This window comes from Macaca thibetana, chromosome 11 (genome assembly GCF_024542745.1).
Source record: "Macaca thibetana thibetana isolate TM-01 chromosome 11, ASM2454274v1, whole genome shotgun sequence".
In the NCBI taxonomy this organism is placed as follows: Eukaryota; Metazoa; Chordata; class Mammalia; order Primates; family Cercopithecidae; genus Macaca; species Macaca thibetana.
In genome coordinates, this window is record NC_065588.1 from 65,795,597 (window position 1) to 65,813,436 (window position 17,840).

Genomic DNA, 17,840 nt, shown 5'->3' on the forward strand with positions numbered 1-17,840 from the left:
ACAGGGTCATTTCTACTCTGATGCTGGCTTTCTGCTCTTTGCTCTCAAATGCCTCAGTGCTCCTTCCACAGGCTCTCTGAGTGTCCCTGGAAATATTCGGAGGAAAGTGGCTCTGAACCTTGTGTTGGCTAGACACAAAGCCAGCGCCCATCATGGAGAGAACTCAAGAACACGGGCATATTCTTGCCACTTACATTTGACTGACGTTTTGCCTGACATCAGTCTTTTATCAACTTTTGGTCACTTACAACTTTTAGAAGTTTTATTTCCCCTGCAGTGAGGGGGTTTGATCTTGTCCTCAGCCATCTCTCCCACCAGCAGGATTTACTAACTCTGGCTTAGCTGTTTCTTCTTCCTCTACTTACTGGCTTGCCTTTTTCCTTGGGAGAGTAAAGCTGGCTTTAACACATTCCATATCCTAGGCTGCGCACAGTGGTGCACACCTGTAATTCCAGCACTTTGGGAGGCCAAGGTGGGCAGATCACTTGAGGGCAGGAGTGGCCTGGCCAGCATGGTGAAACTCCGTCTCTACTAAAAATACAAACATTAGCCGGGCGTGGTGGGGCATGCTTATAATCCCAGCTACTTGGAAGGCCGAGGCACGAGAATCGCTTGAGCCCAGGAGGCAGAGGTTGCAGTGAGACGAGACTGTACCACTGAACACCAGCCTAGGTGAGAGAGTGAAACTCCATCTCAAACCCCTGTGCCCCCATCCCCCCCCCCGCAAAAAAAACCCATCCCAAATCCTTTCATCTCCTGTCTGTGTGGAGTGCTCTCTGTTGCTCAGCGCTCCATGCCCATTGCTGTGGAGCTGACCTGGGAGTGACTGATGGCTCCTGAGGCTAAAGGATGGAAATAGCAGGAGGGCTCCTGGCTGCCCCGCCTATGGTAAGAGCCAACCAGCCTGCCAGGTTCCGTGAACAGCGGCTGTGGCTATACAAACCTGAATGAAGAGGCTCGAGTTTCCCGAGTGGGAATGGCATGGCAATGACATGCTGTTCCTGAGTTGTCTGGGATCTGACATCTCTGCCAGGCCTGCTGCCAATGGGGCCTGGTCAAGCAGGGTTGGTTGGTGCTGGGAGTCCCTGCATCTTGGATGATTTACACTGTCATCCAGCCAAGGCAAATACCATGACTGTGTATTTCACCCAGAGAGGCAGGTCAACAAGAGAAAAGCATGCAGGTTTAACATGTCTGAGTGATAGCATGGGGCTGCTGGGAGTTTATAGAAGTGAGCAGAAAGATGATCTGAGAACTTTAACTTCTGCATTTTCTTATTCTTTCCCTCAGTGCATTTATGGAACTCACAGTGGCTGAGGTCTTCATGGAGCCAGTGATGCTTTAGTAAAAGAAGTACAAACTCAAGATAACTATGAGGGCTAGGCAGGCAACAAATGAGTGAAGCAGGCCTAGTGTAGGACAATAGGGAGTGGTGGAGACTGCGGTAAATTGGGGCATGCTGGCCAAAAATAAAAGAGCTATCTGAAAATCAGATTCAGACTACCAGACACCTTCCCACTGCAGACCAAAATTGTATATATCTAATTGTGTTTCAGACTACTAAATTAAGAAACTTATTAGTAAACATTATTTTGCTTAATGTAAAAAAAAAAGACAAAAACTAGATTCAGTAAAATTGCTTTAAGTGCTTCTACTGTTCCAGTTTTCATCATGGAAACTGGTACTTCTGGAATGCCCCAGTTTAAAGCCTTGAGTGAGTAATACTGACCATCTGTGAGGGTTGGGCCCTGAAGTCAGCACACATGAGAACACTGGTAGAGTGAAAATTACCATTAAAATCTCCTAGGAAGGTACCATGTTGGGCATTAATAAAGTGCATTTCTCAGGAACGCCACATGCCTGGATGCTAAAAAGTGGAGAATGTTTTTCAGTTGAGCAGCAGATGAGATTGTTGGCTTGTGTTTAGGAGCCAAGTTGTTTGAAAGATTCGAGTGTTGTACCTTTAACCACCAGGATCACTCTGGAATTGAGGCTGAGGGAGTGGGATTTTTCTATCTTCCATCTTCCACTCATTCTTAGACATCTGTTTCCCGGGGAGAAGGGGAGAAGGGAGAATGGTCTTTTCTTTCTACACGTATACAGGTGCTTCTCTTTTCTCCGCCAAGCTCACAGAGTTGAATTCACACAGGCCGCCACACATTTAATGTAATTTCAGTGTTCTGAAGCATGGTCTCAGAACCTGAAAACCTCACATGTGTACAAAGAAGGAGGAATTGCTGGTCTTGCACTGGATCTTCAGATGTGCTTCAGGCACCCAAACCAGTTTGGACTCATGACAAAGTACAATCCCATATTAAACCCAAGAGTTTAAGTTGTTGCCAATGAAGCAAGGGATCGGGAGGGGAGCAGGTACAACTGTAGAGAATGTGTTTATAGAGAAATAAGCTCTAGGGTTGGGCTATCCTTCAGTGAAGTCACGTATCTGCCTCATGGCTTATGCGCAGGCCTGATTTTGAAACCCAGCTCTGCTCATTATCAGCTCTGTGGCATGGCTGCAGTAGTTTATGTCCCCAAACCCCAGTTTCCTCACCTATAAAATGGGCATAGAGATACTTCACAGCTCATTAAGAGAATTAAATGTGATAAGGAATTGTTATAACTTAAAAAAAATTTGTTTTAGCATAATTTGGCTCTGTTGTTTTACTTGGTCTTTTAGAAGGAAAAGTTTATGTGAATTAGGGGGAGGAGGATTGCAAGAGGTTTTAGTGAGAGTTGTTTTAATAAGGTTTTGTATTAATTTTGGGGCACAGGGTATGATGCAGTATTTTATGAGAATAAGTAACTCTATTTTAATGGCTAGAGAGATGAGGATTGAGGACGTAAGTTTTTTTTAAATTTACTCCAATTTTTTATTAAATTTTTGAAGGGATTGTTTAGTTCAGAATTTTTGGCTAGCTTATTTGATAGAGCAGTAAGATTCTGTAATGCTTTAATTATGGTTCCGCTGGGCATAGTGTTATTAGGGATATAAGTACTGCATTGGGTTTTGATTATGACACAAACTCCACTTTCTTTTGCTAGTATTATGTTTAATGCTATTTTATTTTTCCAGACCATTTGACTGGCGAGTCCTAATTGTTTAGCTATTTTTTAAATAGTATTTTTAGTATAATTGATAAATCATTGCTGATTGTAATAAATGTAATTTATTCAATTTGCATCTTTATTTACAGTTAACTATTAGAAGAAAGTAGATTCAAATCCAGTAGCTATTTGGTTTTGGGCTTTAAATTTATTTGACACTTTTCTTGGGACTTCAATGGCATTTATATACATATGAGAATTGAAGAACCTATGGGGGGCCTCTTTTGTTTGATGATGTTTGGTTTTTATTTTTTCTGGTTGATGAAATGCCAGGGTGAAAGGGATGGCCAATTGAATAAGAGCACAAATTGTGTTCTACTTATTTGGCAGAGTGTTCAGTATTGGTTTATTATATTATTACCAGACATCCGCTAGAGGATGGCTAAGGGCAGACTGATAGGTAAGCTTTTGGAAGGGCTAAAGCTCACTGCATTTTTGTTAAGGCTCCCAGGAACGCTAAGTTTTTTCTCCAAACCCCAGTTTCCTTACCTATAAAATGAGCTCAGAGATACTTCACAGCTTGTTAAGAGAATTAAATGTGATAAGGCATGGACAGCACTTACTGCAGCAACTGCCACCTAATAGGTTCAATAAATGTTGGTCTCCCAAGGTTCCTCCATGGACCTCAAAGGGTAAGTCGGCAGAGGTGGTTGAGTGGTTACAGTGATTGGTGATTGACTACTTATCAGTTGTGTGCTGCAAACATAACTTTCTATCCTAACCTGGTTAACTATTATGGATGTGGTGTGGAATAGTAGAATCAACAATGAGCCTAGGGGACCTGTGTTCAAATCCCAGACTGAAATTTTAATTGTTGTGTAACCTGTAGCAAGTTATTTAGCTTTTCTATATTCCTCCTATTTACTTTGTAGCTGTCATGAGGACCGATTGAAGTGATATATGTAAAACACCAGGCACAACCTAAGTACCCAAAAGGTGTTAACCCTCCCTTTCCTGATCTCACGCTCCTTTTCCTTTCACTATTTAGGTCAATTTTCTAATTTTCATCACAACTGTGTCTTTCTTCCTCCCCAGGTATAGAATCTCCAGAGATGTTACTGGAACCAGCATTTGAGAGGAATTTATTTATTTATTTATTTATTTATTTATTTATTTGAGATGGAGTCTTGCTCTGTCACCCAGGCTGGAGTGCAGTGGTGCGATCTCGGCTCACTGCAACTTCCGCCCCCCTACCCCCAGGTGCAAGTGATTCTCCTGCCTCAGCCTCCCAAGTAGCTGGGATTACAGGTGCCTGTCACCATGCTCGGCTAATTTTTTGTATTTTAGTAGAGAAGGGGTTTCGCCATGGTCTCAAACTCCTGACCTCAAGTGACCCACCAGTCCCAAAGTGCTGGGATTATAGGCGTGAGCCACTGTGCCTGGCCTTGAGAGGGATTTTAAATAACTTAGTCTAACCATTCATTTAGAGATGAGCAAAATGAAGTCCAGAGTGTTCAAGTAACTTGACTGAGATCACACAGCTAAGTTTGTGGTTACACTTGATTGAGGTTTTCAGGTCTCCTAACTTTGGATCTAGATCTGACTTGGTTTTATTTATTCATTTTTTTCTTTCCTTCAAGCATCCATGCACCTATTTTTTTTTTTTTTCATATGGTCAGACAGTTTTCTAATCACTGGAGATGCACTGGTTGAAAAAGCCAGTGAATGGAGCTTACATCCCAGTGGAAAGGGCCTGGCTGCCTTCTAAGGCAAGTTGGCGCATGTCTCATTTCCACTGTACCCACGACAAGGGCATTGTCCCATCCAGCCCCTTCCAGCTAAACCTTTTTCCCTGCAGAGTATCAGGGGCACATAGCCTCTGCATCAGGGCCGGGGGAGCAAAACCATGTTGAAGAGAGGTGAGCCTCTGCATCAGGGCCGGGGGAGCAAAACCATGTTGAAGAGAGGTGAATGAATGTGACAGAAATCTGCCTGTCTTCCTTCATTCTTTAGTTATGAAAGTAATCGGATTCCATTTTTATTTGGAAAAAAATGACTGATTGAAAGTGTTTTCTAATCTTGGTTGTGCTTTTCCTTTGGAGTCAGTAGGGTCCAGTAACCATGTGGATTAATACCAAGCTTATCATTAGAATTGAAGATGCTGCCACTTCCAGAAAGTTTTGTTCCTTGGGAATAAAAACAAGATGAGATTCATTCACTTCTGAACCCATCTGCAACCATCCAAGCATGGCAGCTGATTTATAAGGACAGGGCCAAGGGGGGCAGTAAACACTCAATATTCACCCATCTTTGAGGCATAAAGGTGAGTAAAGACTTAGACTGTAGACCCAGAGCAGACCTCAGCAGAACAAGTGATACTGGCCATTTGGTGCAAGCCTCCACCTTTGCTGATCCCAGACCCTAAATAGAATTTGATTGTGGACTCCACCTCTCTGGATTTGCTCCTGCCTTCTTCTGAGTGTTGAAGGGTCCTGAACTGTCATCTCTGTTTCTCCTTAAGCAACAGCTCCTTAAGTAGCAGGCTTTACTCCTGCAGTTTAGTCTGATACAAGAGTTGGCCTATTTTTAGTCGGCTTTTGTGCAAATGAGTGCTATGCCCCAAGCACTGAAAGGGGAAATGTCACCACTCACAGGTAGCAGGAGGGCAGGTATTTGGAAGGAAGTTAGTATTTAGTGGGGAGGAGCTGGAGTTTTATTTCTTTTCTTCCACTCATATCACCCTCTCTCTCCCCTCTTTCAGATGCTATTTGTTTCATACCAGTGTATCTAATTTGCAAAAAATATGTAGAACTTATGAAAGGTCGTTTAGTAGATGGGGAGATAATTGGCTCACTCTATGGAGAAAAAAAAAAACAACAAAACTTATCCCTACTTAACACTGTAAAGGAAATAAGACAAAAAATGTAGGAGAATATCATAAGAGAGGGATGGGAAATTTGTATTTCTTATACAAATAACTTCAAAAGCATAAAACAAAAACATTGATGAATTTGATTATATTAAATTAAGGATTTCTATTAAACAAATACCATGGATACTTTTAATAGACACACAAAAGATCAGAAAAGACCACTACAATGTGTGAAACCAACAAGGGTCTATTACCAGTCTAGAAACAGAAGGAACTCCCGAAAATCAATAAGAAAAGTATAGAAAGTCCATTAGATAAAAAAGCAAAGAAGTTGAAAAGGCAATTTTCAGAAGAAGAGTCCTGAAAGGATGCACAGGCACATGAAGAGATGCTTAATGGCATTAGAAATCAGATAAATGTCAATTAAACAACAGTTAGGCATCCGTTTACATTTGTCAGGCTGGAAAAAACAGATAGTGAGGCAATGCCAAGCTTGGGATTGGGGAAAGGGATGCAAGGACACTTCTGGAGGAGATCAATCTGTTCATGGGTCTACACCCCAAAGAAACTCTTCTATGGGTCCCTAGGGTGTCTGGAGGGAGGTCCCTAGGGTCTCTGGAGGGAGGTAGAGGCAATTGGGACAGTATGTAAGTGAGATATAAGACATTCTGGAGTACGCAGCAAGAAGCAATTTGGGGAGTAGATAAGATTTACAAGAGAGAATTTGGGAGTGCTAAGTGAAAAACATAGTACTAAGTGAAAAACAAACAGATGAGACCTATACTCCAAAAACAGTTGCACACAAAACAATATGCATTCTATAAGAATGTATACAAGCAAAGGGCTTCACGTTAAACTAAAATAGTTAGGATGGGGAACAGCATTGGGGATGAAGAAAACAAACTCAGGGGCAAACATGAATGAGCTTCAGAAGGCATGTTCTTATTTCCCAGGACCTGCAGAGAGAGTGGCAGATCTGTTAGGGAGGGTGGGAGGGACAGAACTTCCCAGACACCCAGCTTTAGTGGAATGCCTGACACTCAATAGTTGCTTAATGTTTCATGAATGACTATGAATATGAGTCCAACTGGTGACATCATCCAGGATTTCACAAATTCCTTGATGTTATTCTCCTGGAAGTCTGAGGCAGAGGAATCCATGAGTTTGGCCCATGGGAAGGTGGTAAACTGACCCCATCCATTGTAACTTTTCTACTAAAAAGTCCTTTCTAATAAAGTGCCAAATTACATGTCTAGAAGATACAGTTTGTTCAGTCCTAAGAAAGACATATATAAAAGCTGAAGCTAGATCAGTTGTCTATCCACAGTCTAGCAGTTTATTGGCACAAGTTCTTCAATAATATTGGGAAGAATTTATTATTATTATTTGAGACAGACTTGCTCTGTTGCCCAGGCTGAAGTGCAGTAGCATGATCTCAGTTCACTGCAACCTCCGCCTCCTGGGTTCAAGTGATTCTTGTGCCTCAGCCTCCCAAGAGCTGGGATTACAGGTGTGCGCCACCATGCCCGGCTAATTTTTGTAATTTTTTTAGTAGAGATGGGATTTTGCCATGTTAGCCAGGCTAGTCTCAAACTCCTGACCTCAAGCAACCCGCCTGCCTTGGCCTCCCAAAGTGCTGGGATTATTGGCATGAGCCACTGTGCCGGATCGATGGTCAATCTTTATGTAAACTATAATCTAAGGAAATTATAGTCATGCCAGCAATGGCATTTAGCTACTCTTACTGGTAGGAGCCATTCAAGGAATCTAAGCATAAACCTCCGGGTTCAAATCCGATTTTTCTGAATTTGAGATATCGGATCCTCTATCATCAAGGGAGAAATGGTAATTATTTCACAGCTTGTACACAGAATAGGAATTTAGTCTGTTGCTGGGCCAATCTCTTCTCTTCTATTTCTTTCTCTAGCTCATCTCTCATCACTAATCTCCTTGGTGGTTTTCTCATTTTTACCTTCTTATTGGCCTAAATCAGGTTTCTCAAACTTGGGATATTGGGCCAAATAGTTGTGGACGTCTGTCCTGTGCATCGTAGGATATTTAGCAGCATTTCTGGCCTCTACCCACTAGATGCCAGAAATACTCCCCAGCATGACAACTAAAATTATCTCCAGACATTGTCAAATATCTTCTGGGTGCAAAGCCATCTCTGGCTGAGAGCCACTGGCCTAGACAAAGAACCTGGAACACATCAGCACTTCTGTGCAAAACCCTTTTTAGAAACGTTCTTATTTGTTTTCAGGATACAAGATACAACATTCCCTTTGCTGCTTTTGGCAAATGTCTAAAATTAGAAGGTCAGAGAAGATGATTCTAGGTAACCACCTGGACAAATCTACCTGTGGCAAAAGGGAGGTTTGAGTCCACTTTCTGAATTAACCTAGAAACAAAACAAAATAAAACACAAAAATGTAACCTCCAAAGTGAATTAATTACTTGGGCAAATGTGGTTTTTGGGTCTTGATTTTACAGGGAAATTGGTGCGTTTTCCATTTGCCATGGACTGGCACGAGCTGGCTGCACAGGTGGAGGTGATGAAGAGAGAGAGTTTGGAGAGAGGTGAATGTTTGTTAGGATTCTGTCTCTCGAGCTTTGCCAGTGAATAGGAATCTTTTTTTCTGGGTTTTGTAAGATTTGCAAAAAGAGAACGATCTTGGTGTTCTTGAATTGGTTCTTTTGACTCAGTGGCCCTATGACCGGAAAAGCCTGTCCCAAAAATTAAGGTCCATAGAAACTAAAAAAACAAAAAAGCATGCAAAAGTCTTGAGGACCTATCTGACATAGTTCAACAAGACGAAATGAGGAAATCTTTGGTTGTTGCTGTTAATAGGCCCAGCACATCAGAAAATGTTTGTTGTTGACCATGTAGATGATTGTGATGAGAGAGGGGCAGGGGAAATAGGTTTCAACTGGCTCTTGCTTAGGCGTTTTTACAGCTGTAGTTGTTCTTTCTAATTAACTGGTCTAGGACCAGATTTAGGGAGATTAGATACCTCAAGAGGGTCTTCTAACTTTGAACCAGGGGTTCTAAAGCCTCTCGATTTATAGTGGAGAAAACAGAAGCAACTACTTTTCTCCAGTTCCATGTTTTGGTTGAGGGGATGGAGACACATAATGGGTCAGAGGAGGAATTCATTGCCATAACAATGAGGCCTGGGATATGGTGGACAGTGAAGAACTATGACAAAAAACACTGCAGAAAAAGAAGACGTGGGAGGAGTTGGGAAGCATATGAAAGGAACAAATGACAAAGAGAAATGACAAGATCAATTATTTGGAAGCTTAATGGTGTGCGTCTTAGAAGAAAAGCTTTCTGAGCCAGGCACAGTGGCGCATGTCTGTAAGTCCCAGCTTCTTTGGAGGCTGAGACAGGCAGATCTCTTGAGCTAGGAAGTTCACGGCCAACCTGGGCAACACAGCAGGACCTGTCTCTAAAAAAGAAATAAGAAAAGCTTCCTGAATGAAAGAGGTTAGAATCCTGTAGAATAAGGGGATCTTGGCAAACAAGTAACTAAATGAGGAAGAGAAGAAGGGCTTTTTCTGAAGTTCATAGTGAATCCATGGGAACATTAATCCCCAGTCATGCTTGCCATCCATACGGTGCTGCTGCATTCCCAGCCTTCTCTCACGACATCTCATGAAGGCCCAGTGAAATGAGCCAGAAAAGAGCTCATTTTACAGATAAGAATAAGAAGTTCAGAAGAACAGAGACTTTTTCAAGTTTATAAAGGAAAACACTGGTTTTCTTTATCCCATTATAACTCATAGCCACTTGGGCTCAGTAGATTCTCAGAGAGTAGATTTTATAACAATAAGATCTCAGAAAACTGATTTAAAATGGAATCAAGCAGGGGATGGTGGCTCATGCCTGTAATCCCAGTAATCCCAACACTTTGGGAGGCCAAGATGGGTGGATCGCTTGAGGTCAGGAGTTCAAGACCAGCCTGGCCAGCCTGGCCAACATGGTGAAACCCCATCTCTACTAAAAATACAAAAAAATTAGCCAGGTGTGATGGCATGTACCTATAATCCAAGCTACTTGGGAGGCTGAGGCAGGAGAATCGCTTACACCCAGGAGGTGGAGGTTGCAATGAGCAGAGATTGTGCCACTGCACTCCAGCTGTGGGTGACAAAGTGAGACTCTGTCTCAACAAAAAAAAAAAAAAAAAAAAGGAAAAGAAAAAATTGAATCAATTTATCTAATTTATCTGGAGAAGGAATCTAGAGGGGAAAACACTAAAAGAAGAGGTATATTTTTAAGATTTAAACAAATCTTTACTTTCATGGCAAATTTTACATTTTTCCATTCCATTTAAAATATTTTCCATAGCTTAGCTGAACCAGGCTGAAAGTGGATGCCTGGAGTGATGGAGGCGATACACCATGAAGTAGACATGACAGTAAAGGAATGGGAGATAACAGTCTTCTTTGTTTTGCTGGGGGCCAGTCATCTCTAAATTCTTGGAAAATTGAGAAAAAGTTAGTGGGCCATTTCCTTACTGAACTGCAGACCTCAGTGTCAGGGCAGAGTTATCTCTACAAAGCAGGGAGAGAACACAACAAATAGAGCTTGGCCTCACCGCACTCTCTGGCTTTCGGGTCACATTTAACGTGACAGAGTTGAGCCTGTTCTTGGAATGCAAACCCAAAAGATTAAGGCACCAGGCCATGTGACCATTCATCCAGGTGGGTGAAAGTTCCAGCACTCGGGGAAAAGGAGCTAGGCAGGCAACGAAATCAGGTACATGAGAAGAAATCATTTTGTTTTTTTCAACCATGGTCTGCGTTGAGTAAAAACTCATTTTAGAATTAATAGAGAATTTCTTCATCTGCTCTGAGCAATTGCTGGCTTGATTTTATAGCTGAATTCAACCACATGGGCTCATCGAGCATGCCATAATTTAGTTTTCACTGCAAGGAGAAAATGAGAGTCTATTTCAAATTTTGAAGAAATATTGAGGAAATTAAATAATTATCTGGATAAAAGTGCATAAGGGGTGTGTGGAAGCAGAGATAAATGAACACTGCCAGCCCTTCATAAATGTATTATTATATTTGTGTATAATTTATCACCTTGGATTTAGGAATGAAAGCTGATTATATTTCAAAAGCAGCTAAGTAGAAACTTACTTGAATTTGAGCAACAGATAGAACCAAAGAGAAGAGAATAGACAGACTGAAATTGAAACATCCAATAAAATAGCATTAAGAGCGCGGTGACTGGGAGAAGGTTAGGGGTCCTGCCTTCTTGAAGTGTTATATTGGCTCTTGATCCCATAGTCTATGCGTACTGCTTTGGGAATAATGGTGCTTTCCCAGGTGCTAACACTACCAACCAACATAGAGAACCATCAAGGTGTGTAGCATTTCCTCTAATATTATTTCTTTTCAATCCTTTGAGAAAAGTTAAAGTCAGTGTCATTGCTGTCATGCAGCTTGGAGGCCTGGGAGATATGAGGTCATGTGAAAATGTGCCAATTTTAACATTGTGTATCAGGAGGAGTTGGCGAAGGGAAGGAGGGTCCTGCCAACTTTCTTCTGTCATGAAAAATAAAGAGGACTATGGCTGGTACTCCAAGCTGGAGCAATGCCCTTCTCTATGAGTGCATAAAAGACCCAGGTAGACTTGAGCGGGGAGGACCCAGAGAGGCCCTTGAGGCTGGAGAGATTTAGCCTGAACCTAAATCTCTTTGGGCATGCCTCCCTTGGAGCATCCTCCAGAATGCTGGGCAAATTGCTGGCAGATTCAGGGCCTTACACATAGCATAGGACAGTGAGAAAGCATACAGGTTAACAGTGTGGGCTCTTGAGTCAGATAAACCTGGGTTTGAATGTGAACACTGTCACTTCTTGGCTATGTGATTTTAGGCAAATACCTTACTTCTCTAAAGCCTGTTTCTCTTGCCTTTAAAATGGAAATAACAGTGTATCAGTCTCATGAGATTCGCTGCTGCCTGGAACACTGTGAGCACTCAATAAATGGTAGTTATGAGGGTGATTTTATTTCTAAAGCCATATGAAGTCAAGTGTCATCATATGACAAATGGTAAGTGCAGCAGTCGTAAGGCATGGCCTAGGCACCTGGGAGCTCACGACAAACAGCCATCCTGAGAGCTCCCTGGGAGGAGTACCAACATCTGGTCCCCGTTATGCAGCCCTGGACCCCATTAGCCACCCAGCCCAGTATCCTACCTCATTCCCAAATGACCCGATAGACACAGTAACTGGTCCCACGTTGCAACACGATTAAGATTTTTGCATAAGAGTTCGAGTTAAACAGACGTGAGTGAGTCATCTTATTCTTTGGTTCCATAGCATTTGGCTATGCAAATTTCATATTCTCTTGGCTTCATTTTTCTCCAGTGCCCAAGACCAAAGAGTGGAAGCAGAAAGAAATGGCAATGGCTGCAAGGGCATGGGGGGAACCATCACTCCTATAGGCCTTCCACTGGAAGTGAGGCTAGAAGGGTATCAGGCTGGATTCGTTGACACCTTTGATGATTCTGTAGGAGGCTTTGCCAATGTCTTATATTTTGAAATTCATGGCAAGAGGTAAGCAACAGATTTGGCAAGAGGAAATATTATAACCTGAAAAATGGGACAGATTAGAGTCACTAGAAAAGCAGCACAACCAGAGAGAAGGGAAGGGGAAAAAAGGATGACAGAATAAAGGGGAAAGAGACAAAAGTAGAAAAGGAAATTGAAGAGAATGAAGTGTTCTGGTGCTGATGAAGCTTAAGAATCAGGAAGTGATAATAACAATACTAGTTATCGGAAAGTAGGAATGAGATGGTTAGAAAGCCTCGAACGAAAAGTTAGGAAGGAGGGGGTCTTTCAGGCATTGTGTGATCCATCTCCTTTCTTTATGGCTAAAGAGAAGAAGAAAGAGAAAAAAGAAGAGAAATAGAGAACCCTATGTGTCTGGGCCTTTAGGTCTAGGGGATTGGACTATGATTTATGAGACTCTTTCCACAGCTAATAATCTATGAATTTGTAAGTCGTGTATATTTTTCAGATTCCTTATTTGGTTAAGACTTATTTATCACTGTGGTCTGTGTAACTTCCAGTGACAGCCATGTTGTGATGGATGACGTTAATGCATTTGATTTTTCGCAGTTCTCAAAAAGTCAGGATCATAATGCCCTTCAAAGTTCTAAGTAGCTTATATCGTGTGATCATGTTTTTAAAAAGTTAACCAGCCTTCAGGTATGTCCTGGGACTAATGCTGCTTTTGGGGAGATAAGAATCTAGGCCAGAACCAGGTCCTAGAACTTTGTGGCACTCATTTGGGTGATTCCTCAGTTTCCCTGTTGTTCAGCTCTATGATATCTGTTTCCTTAGTGTCCAGGTTTTCCATTAAATACAGCATATCAGGAGAGACTCGAGAGCCAGCCACAATGTTGATCCCACTGACCTCTGAGGATGTTTCTGTGTCAATTAAAAGAGCTGGCTGAGAACTCATGGGGTCTGGACTTAGGTTTCCTAGGGAAGTGTGGCTGGACTCCAGGAATCCTGGAAAGCTCCACCTTTTTAGAAAGGTATCACCAGGGTCTTCTTCACAGTTGAATATATTTTCCTCGGCACTGGCTGAAACAGTCTGGAGACCGGGGCCTCTGGGAGGTGTTTCCTTCTCTGAAGGAGACAGGATGGATCCCATGGGGCCCTGCTGCTGCTCAGTCTTGCTTGGCTGAACCCCTGTAAACTCAGAGCTCAAGATGGAGGTAGCGGAGTCATGGTGGTAGCTGTCTGAAGTGGGCACCGGAGCTTCGGCCGCTGTGATCAGTACTTCGGGCACCAGTGGCATTTTGATGGGCGAGGTTCTCACACTGGACTGTGGGGTCAGGCTCTGTAAAGTGCTTGTCTGGCTGGTCTCCCTGATGGTGGACAGCTCTCCGATGCTGGAGCGCAGCGTGGGGCTTCCTTCGGGGAAGGAGGATTTCTTCCAGGTGGGTGAGGCCCTGTGGGGGTTTCTTAAGGGCACATCCAGTAGATCCCTGGCTGGGCTGAGGTCATCTCGGGGTAAGAACATGGAGCTGTCACTTGTCTGCCTTCTATAGCTTCTTCTTCTGGGACTGGAGGGGTGTTCGTGGGCACTCAGGAACCGCTTGACTCTTCTTATCATGGAATGCCGGTGGCCATGCTTCTCATAATTCCACAGCCACTCCTCGTCAGGAAAGTCGGACCCAGACAGCCTGAAACACACAATGACAAGACCCAGGCAGAGTAGCTTCGGGGGCCTAGTTTTGGGGGCAGAGTCTCAAAGTTAAGAGATGAGTTTGGTATGTTTGCCTTATATATTTTTAAATGGGGGTTTGAGGACTTGAGATAGTCTAGCAGAGGCTCTCACACTTTTTGATCTCAGATTCCTTTTAAACTCTTAAAAATTATTGAATATCCCAAAGAGATTTGCTTATGTGGGTTATATCTACTACTCTTTACTGTATTTAAAATTATAACTGGGGAATGTCTGAAATGCAAGCTTGTACAAGCACACATTCCATTTACTGCTAAGTGATGACATCATCACATATCTTGTGGCCTCTGGAAAATTCCTCTGGACACTCTTGACAGAATGAGAATGAAAAAGGCAAATAACATGTTGTGCTATTATGAAAACATTTTTGACCTTCAGGACTCTCTGGAGGGGTCTTAGGGATCCCCAGATATCCCCAGACCACACTTTGAGAATCACTGATCTAGAGACTCAGACATTAAGAAATATCTATATATCTATATCTATGAATCTATCTATCTATCTATCTATCTATCTATCTATCTATCTATCACCTAGTACATATTCTTTCTCCCTTAGTACAGTTGAATTAAAGTCATGTTTCCCAAGGACCCATAAAACCCCCCCTTAACAATGGATGAGAGTAAATTCATGAGAGTGCAATGACCAGTTCACATTTATTGACTATATACTAAGGCCCTGCTAAGCACCTCCTATGCATTGATTCATTCAGTTATCACAATAATTAGATGAGTTGGTATTAGTATTATTATTTACACTTTACAAATGAGGAAACTGGGGCCTGGAGAGATTCACTAAATGTACGCAGCTAGCGAGAGCAAATTCGGAAGTCTGGCTCCAAGTCCCTGCTCCTAATCACTGTGATGGAAAGCCTGCTAGAGCCCAGGGTGGAAGAGTGAGTAAAGCACAGTCGTTGCTCAGAGGTAATTTGTAAACATTCCTGATGAGGCTTTGCATTTACATCTGTACAATTAGGGTTAAAACAAGAGAAATTGGAACCTTGTGGAAAGGATATATTCATCCAGGTAGGGTGAACTTGCATCACGATTGGGCTCCCTTTGTGATTAAATTTGATGGACTGGCTACCAAGAATTTCCTGCTGGCTTTTTACCATTTAAAAAATAAAACAAATAATTCTATCATTTAGTTAAGTAATTATTTATTTGAGACAGAGTATTATTCTGTCGCCCAGGCTGGAGTGTAGTGGTATGATCTCAGCTCACTGCAACCTCCGTCTCCCAGGTTCAAGTGATTCTCAGGCCTCAGCCTCCTCAATAGCTGGGATTACAGGCAGGTGCTACCACGCCCAGATAATTTTTGTATTTTTAGTAGAGACAGGTTTTACCATGTTGGCCAGGATGTCTTAAACTCCTGACCTCAAATGATCCGCCCACCTTACCCTCCCAAAGTGCTGGCATTACAGGCATGAGCCACCACGCTTGGCCAATCCTAACATTTTAAATCTCCTTCAGGACTGACATAAAATGAATAATTGAGGTGAGATAAGCCTGTTTGGTAATTTGGTCTACTCTGGCCTCGGATTACATAGTTATTTGCTACACATCTCCATGGACTTACAGCCTTAATGGGGTTTGAAGAACAACTTAAAACCTTGCCCTTGAATTACAAATGCTCATCGTGCTAGCTCTGGGAGCAACAGTAACCAGCCGGTCTCAGTCCAATATTGGTAGAGACATCTCTGGTGACAAGATGCCACGTGCGTTTTATGTGACATGAAGGAAAACATTGGGACGGTATAATATTGGTGTAACTTGAAAGGGCAAAGCAAGCAGCCAAAGAAACATCGTTCCTCATGTTTATGAATAAAACATGGATGACTGAGATGATTAACTGGCTGAATGTGCTGGACGGCGTTCGATTACAGCCTTGTGCTGTTTTTCTAAAGCCCCAGCAGCACCCTTGGCTACCAGATAGCCTTCTGATCCACCCTCCACTATGTGAGGCTCAGATTCTATTACATCGACTTGAAAAATGCAGACTCATGCTTCAGTGGCCTTGGTGACCCTGCTGGGTGGATTGCATTTGGTCAACTCTCCAGTCACACTCCACAGGCACCGATTTAGTTAGGGAGGAGGACACCAGCGGAGCCACAAGTGAACTTATTCACTACCATCACCACTCTGGATGTGTTCTGGGAATCAAGGACAAGCTGGCAATCTCTCTATATAGGACAAGCATCTGTCTTCCATTTGGGATCTCAACTATTTATTTAAGATTTGTTTTTTTAAACTACCTCTAAAGGATGCAGTATTGTAAGAAAGACAGCCTTCTAGGGAAAAAAGTTTTTATTTTTAATACCTCAAAACTTTGTGACTCAAAGACAAAAACTTTATGCCCTGTTGTAGGACGTATGTATAAGACCTTCAACTGCAACAAGAGGTATAAACCCCTGGGTCATAGATGGGGGAAAAAGACAAGTTGCAACAAGCAAGCTGCAGAACGTCTAGTGTTCTTGCTAACATTCTACTGATTCATGACTGACATTGGGTAGGTCTGCCAAGAAGACCTTATTGTACCTTCCTGGCTCATAAGACTATGGAGTGGATGCATGAAATTTATCTGTTTATTCACCCGACTAAATTTATTGAGCACTTATCATGAACAATTTGCTGCATTAGGTACCTTTTAAATGATCACTGAAAAGGAGAGAGAAGACATATAAATAAATATCTACATTTGGGGCAAAGCAAATTTTTGAGCTGGGCTTTGACACTGAGTGGGAATTGGATAGATAGGAAAAGGACAGAGCATTCCACATGAAAGAAGTGACTTGAACAGATAAGGCAGCAGGAAAGTTGAGGGTGTTTGTGAGAAATAGGAGGTACTTGAATCTGTGTGAAACACAGGAAAGTGTCAGGCCTAGGCTGGAAAGAGGTCCTTAGACTGTGCCATGAAGAGTCGTATACCAGGTTGCGGGATGTGGCCTTTATCCCGGAGACAGAGGGAAGCTGTGGATTGTCTTTGAGAATGGAGGGCATTGCTAGGGTTGTGTGGTGTTGGTAGGGGTGTCCATGGTGGAAGGCTACACAAAAAGCAATGTTGATGATTGCTTTGGATAAGAAACATGACTTGAAAACTTTTCACTCCTTTAGTCTGAAACACGGTCTTTGGAAGAACACTTCGTGTTCTGTGCTCTTGGGGGCAGTGTTACATATCTTACGCTGAGTGATGAATGATGCCCTCCAGGTCTTAATGCTGTAGCAGAGCAGTAGGGAAACTCCCCAGTATGACAAACCTAATGACATTTCTTCTGAATGCTTCCATGGAAGATCTAAACACACGATGTTCATCTCCTCCTTTCTCTGGTAGCCACTATTCCCAATATGACAGCAGAAGCTGTGCTTTAAGAACAAAATAGTTTAAAATAGAATACTTATTTATTTATTTATTTAGAGACAAGGCCTCACTCTGTGACCCAGGCTGGAGTGCAGTGGCACAATCATGGCTCACTGTAGCCTTGACCTCTTGGGCTAAAGCGATCCTTCCACCTTAGCCTCTCAAGTAGCTAGGACCGTGGGTGTGCACCACCATGCCTGGCTAATTTTTTATTTTTGGTAGAGATGGGGTCTCCCTATGTTGCCCATGCTGGTCTTGAACTCCTGGCCTGAAGTGGTCCTCTTGTCTTGACTT

At 42.5% G+C, this 17,840-nt stretch overlaps 1 protein-coding gene across 5 annotated transcripts in view; it reads right to left on the reverse strand.

Moving 5' to 3' along the window:
* Window positions 1-1,715: 1,715 nt before the first annotated feature.
* BEST3 (bestrophin 3) overlaps window positions 1,716-17,840 on the reverse strand; it is a 56,131-nt gene continuing 40,006 nt past the window's right edge. For 4 of the 5 annotated variants that reach the window (XM_050746575.1, XM_050746576.1, XM_050746577.1 and 1 more), the window contains one exon: window positions 11,062-14,127. In XM_050746575.1, the coding sequence (XP_050602532.1) occupies window positions 13,218-14,127 (910 nt within the window). In that variant the 3' untranslated portion in view covers window positions 11,062-13,217. Of the gene's footprint in view, window positions 2,054-11,061; window positions 14,128-17,840 lie in introns of those variants that run through there. The other variant, XM_050746580.1, reaches the window with a different exon arrangement.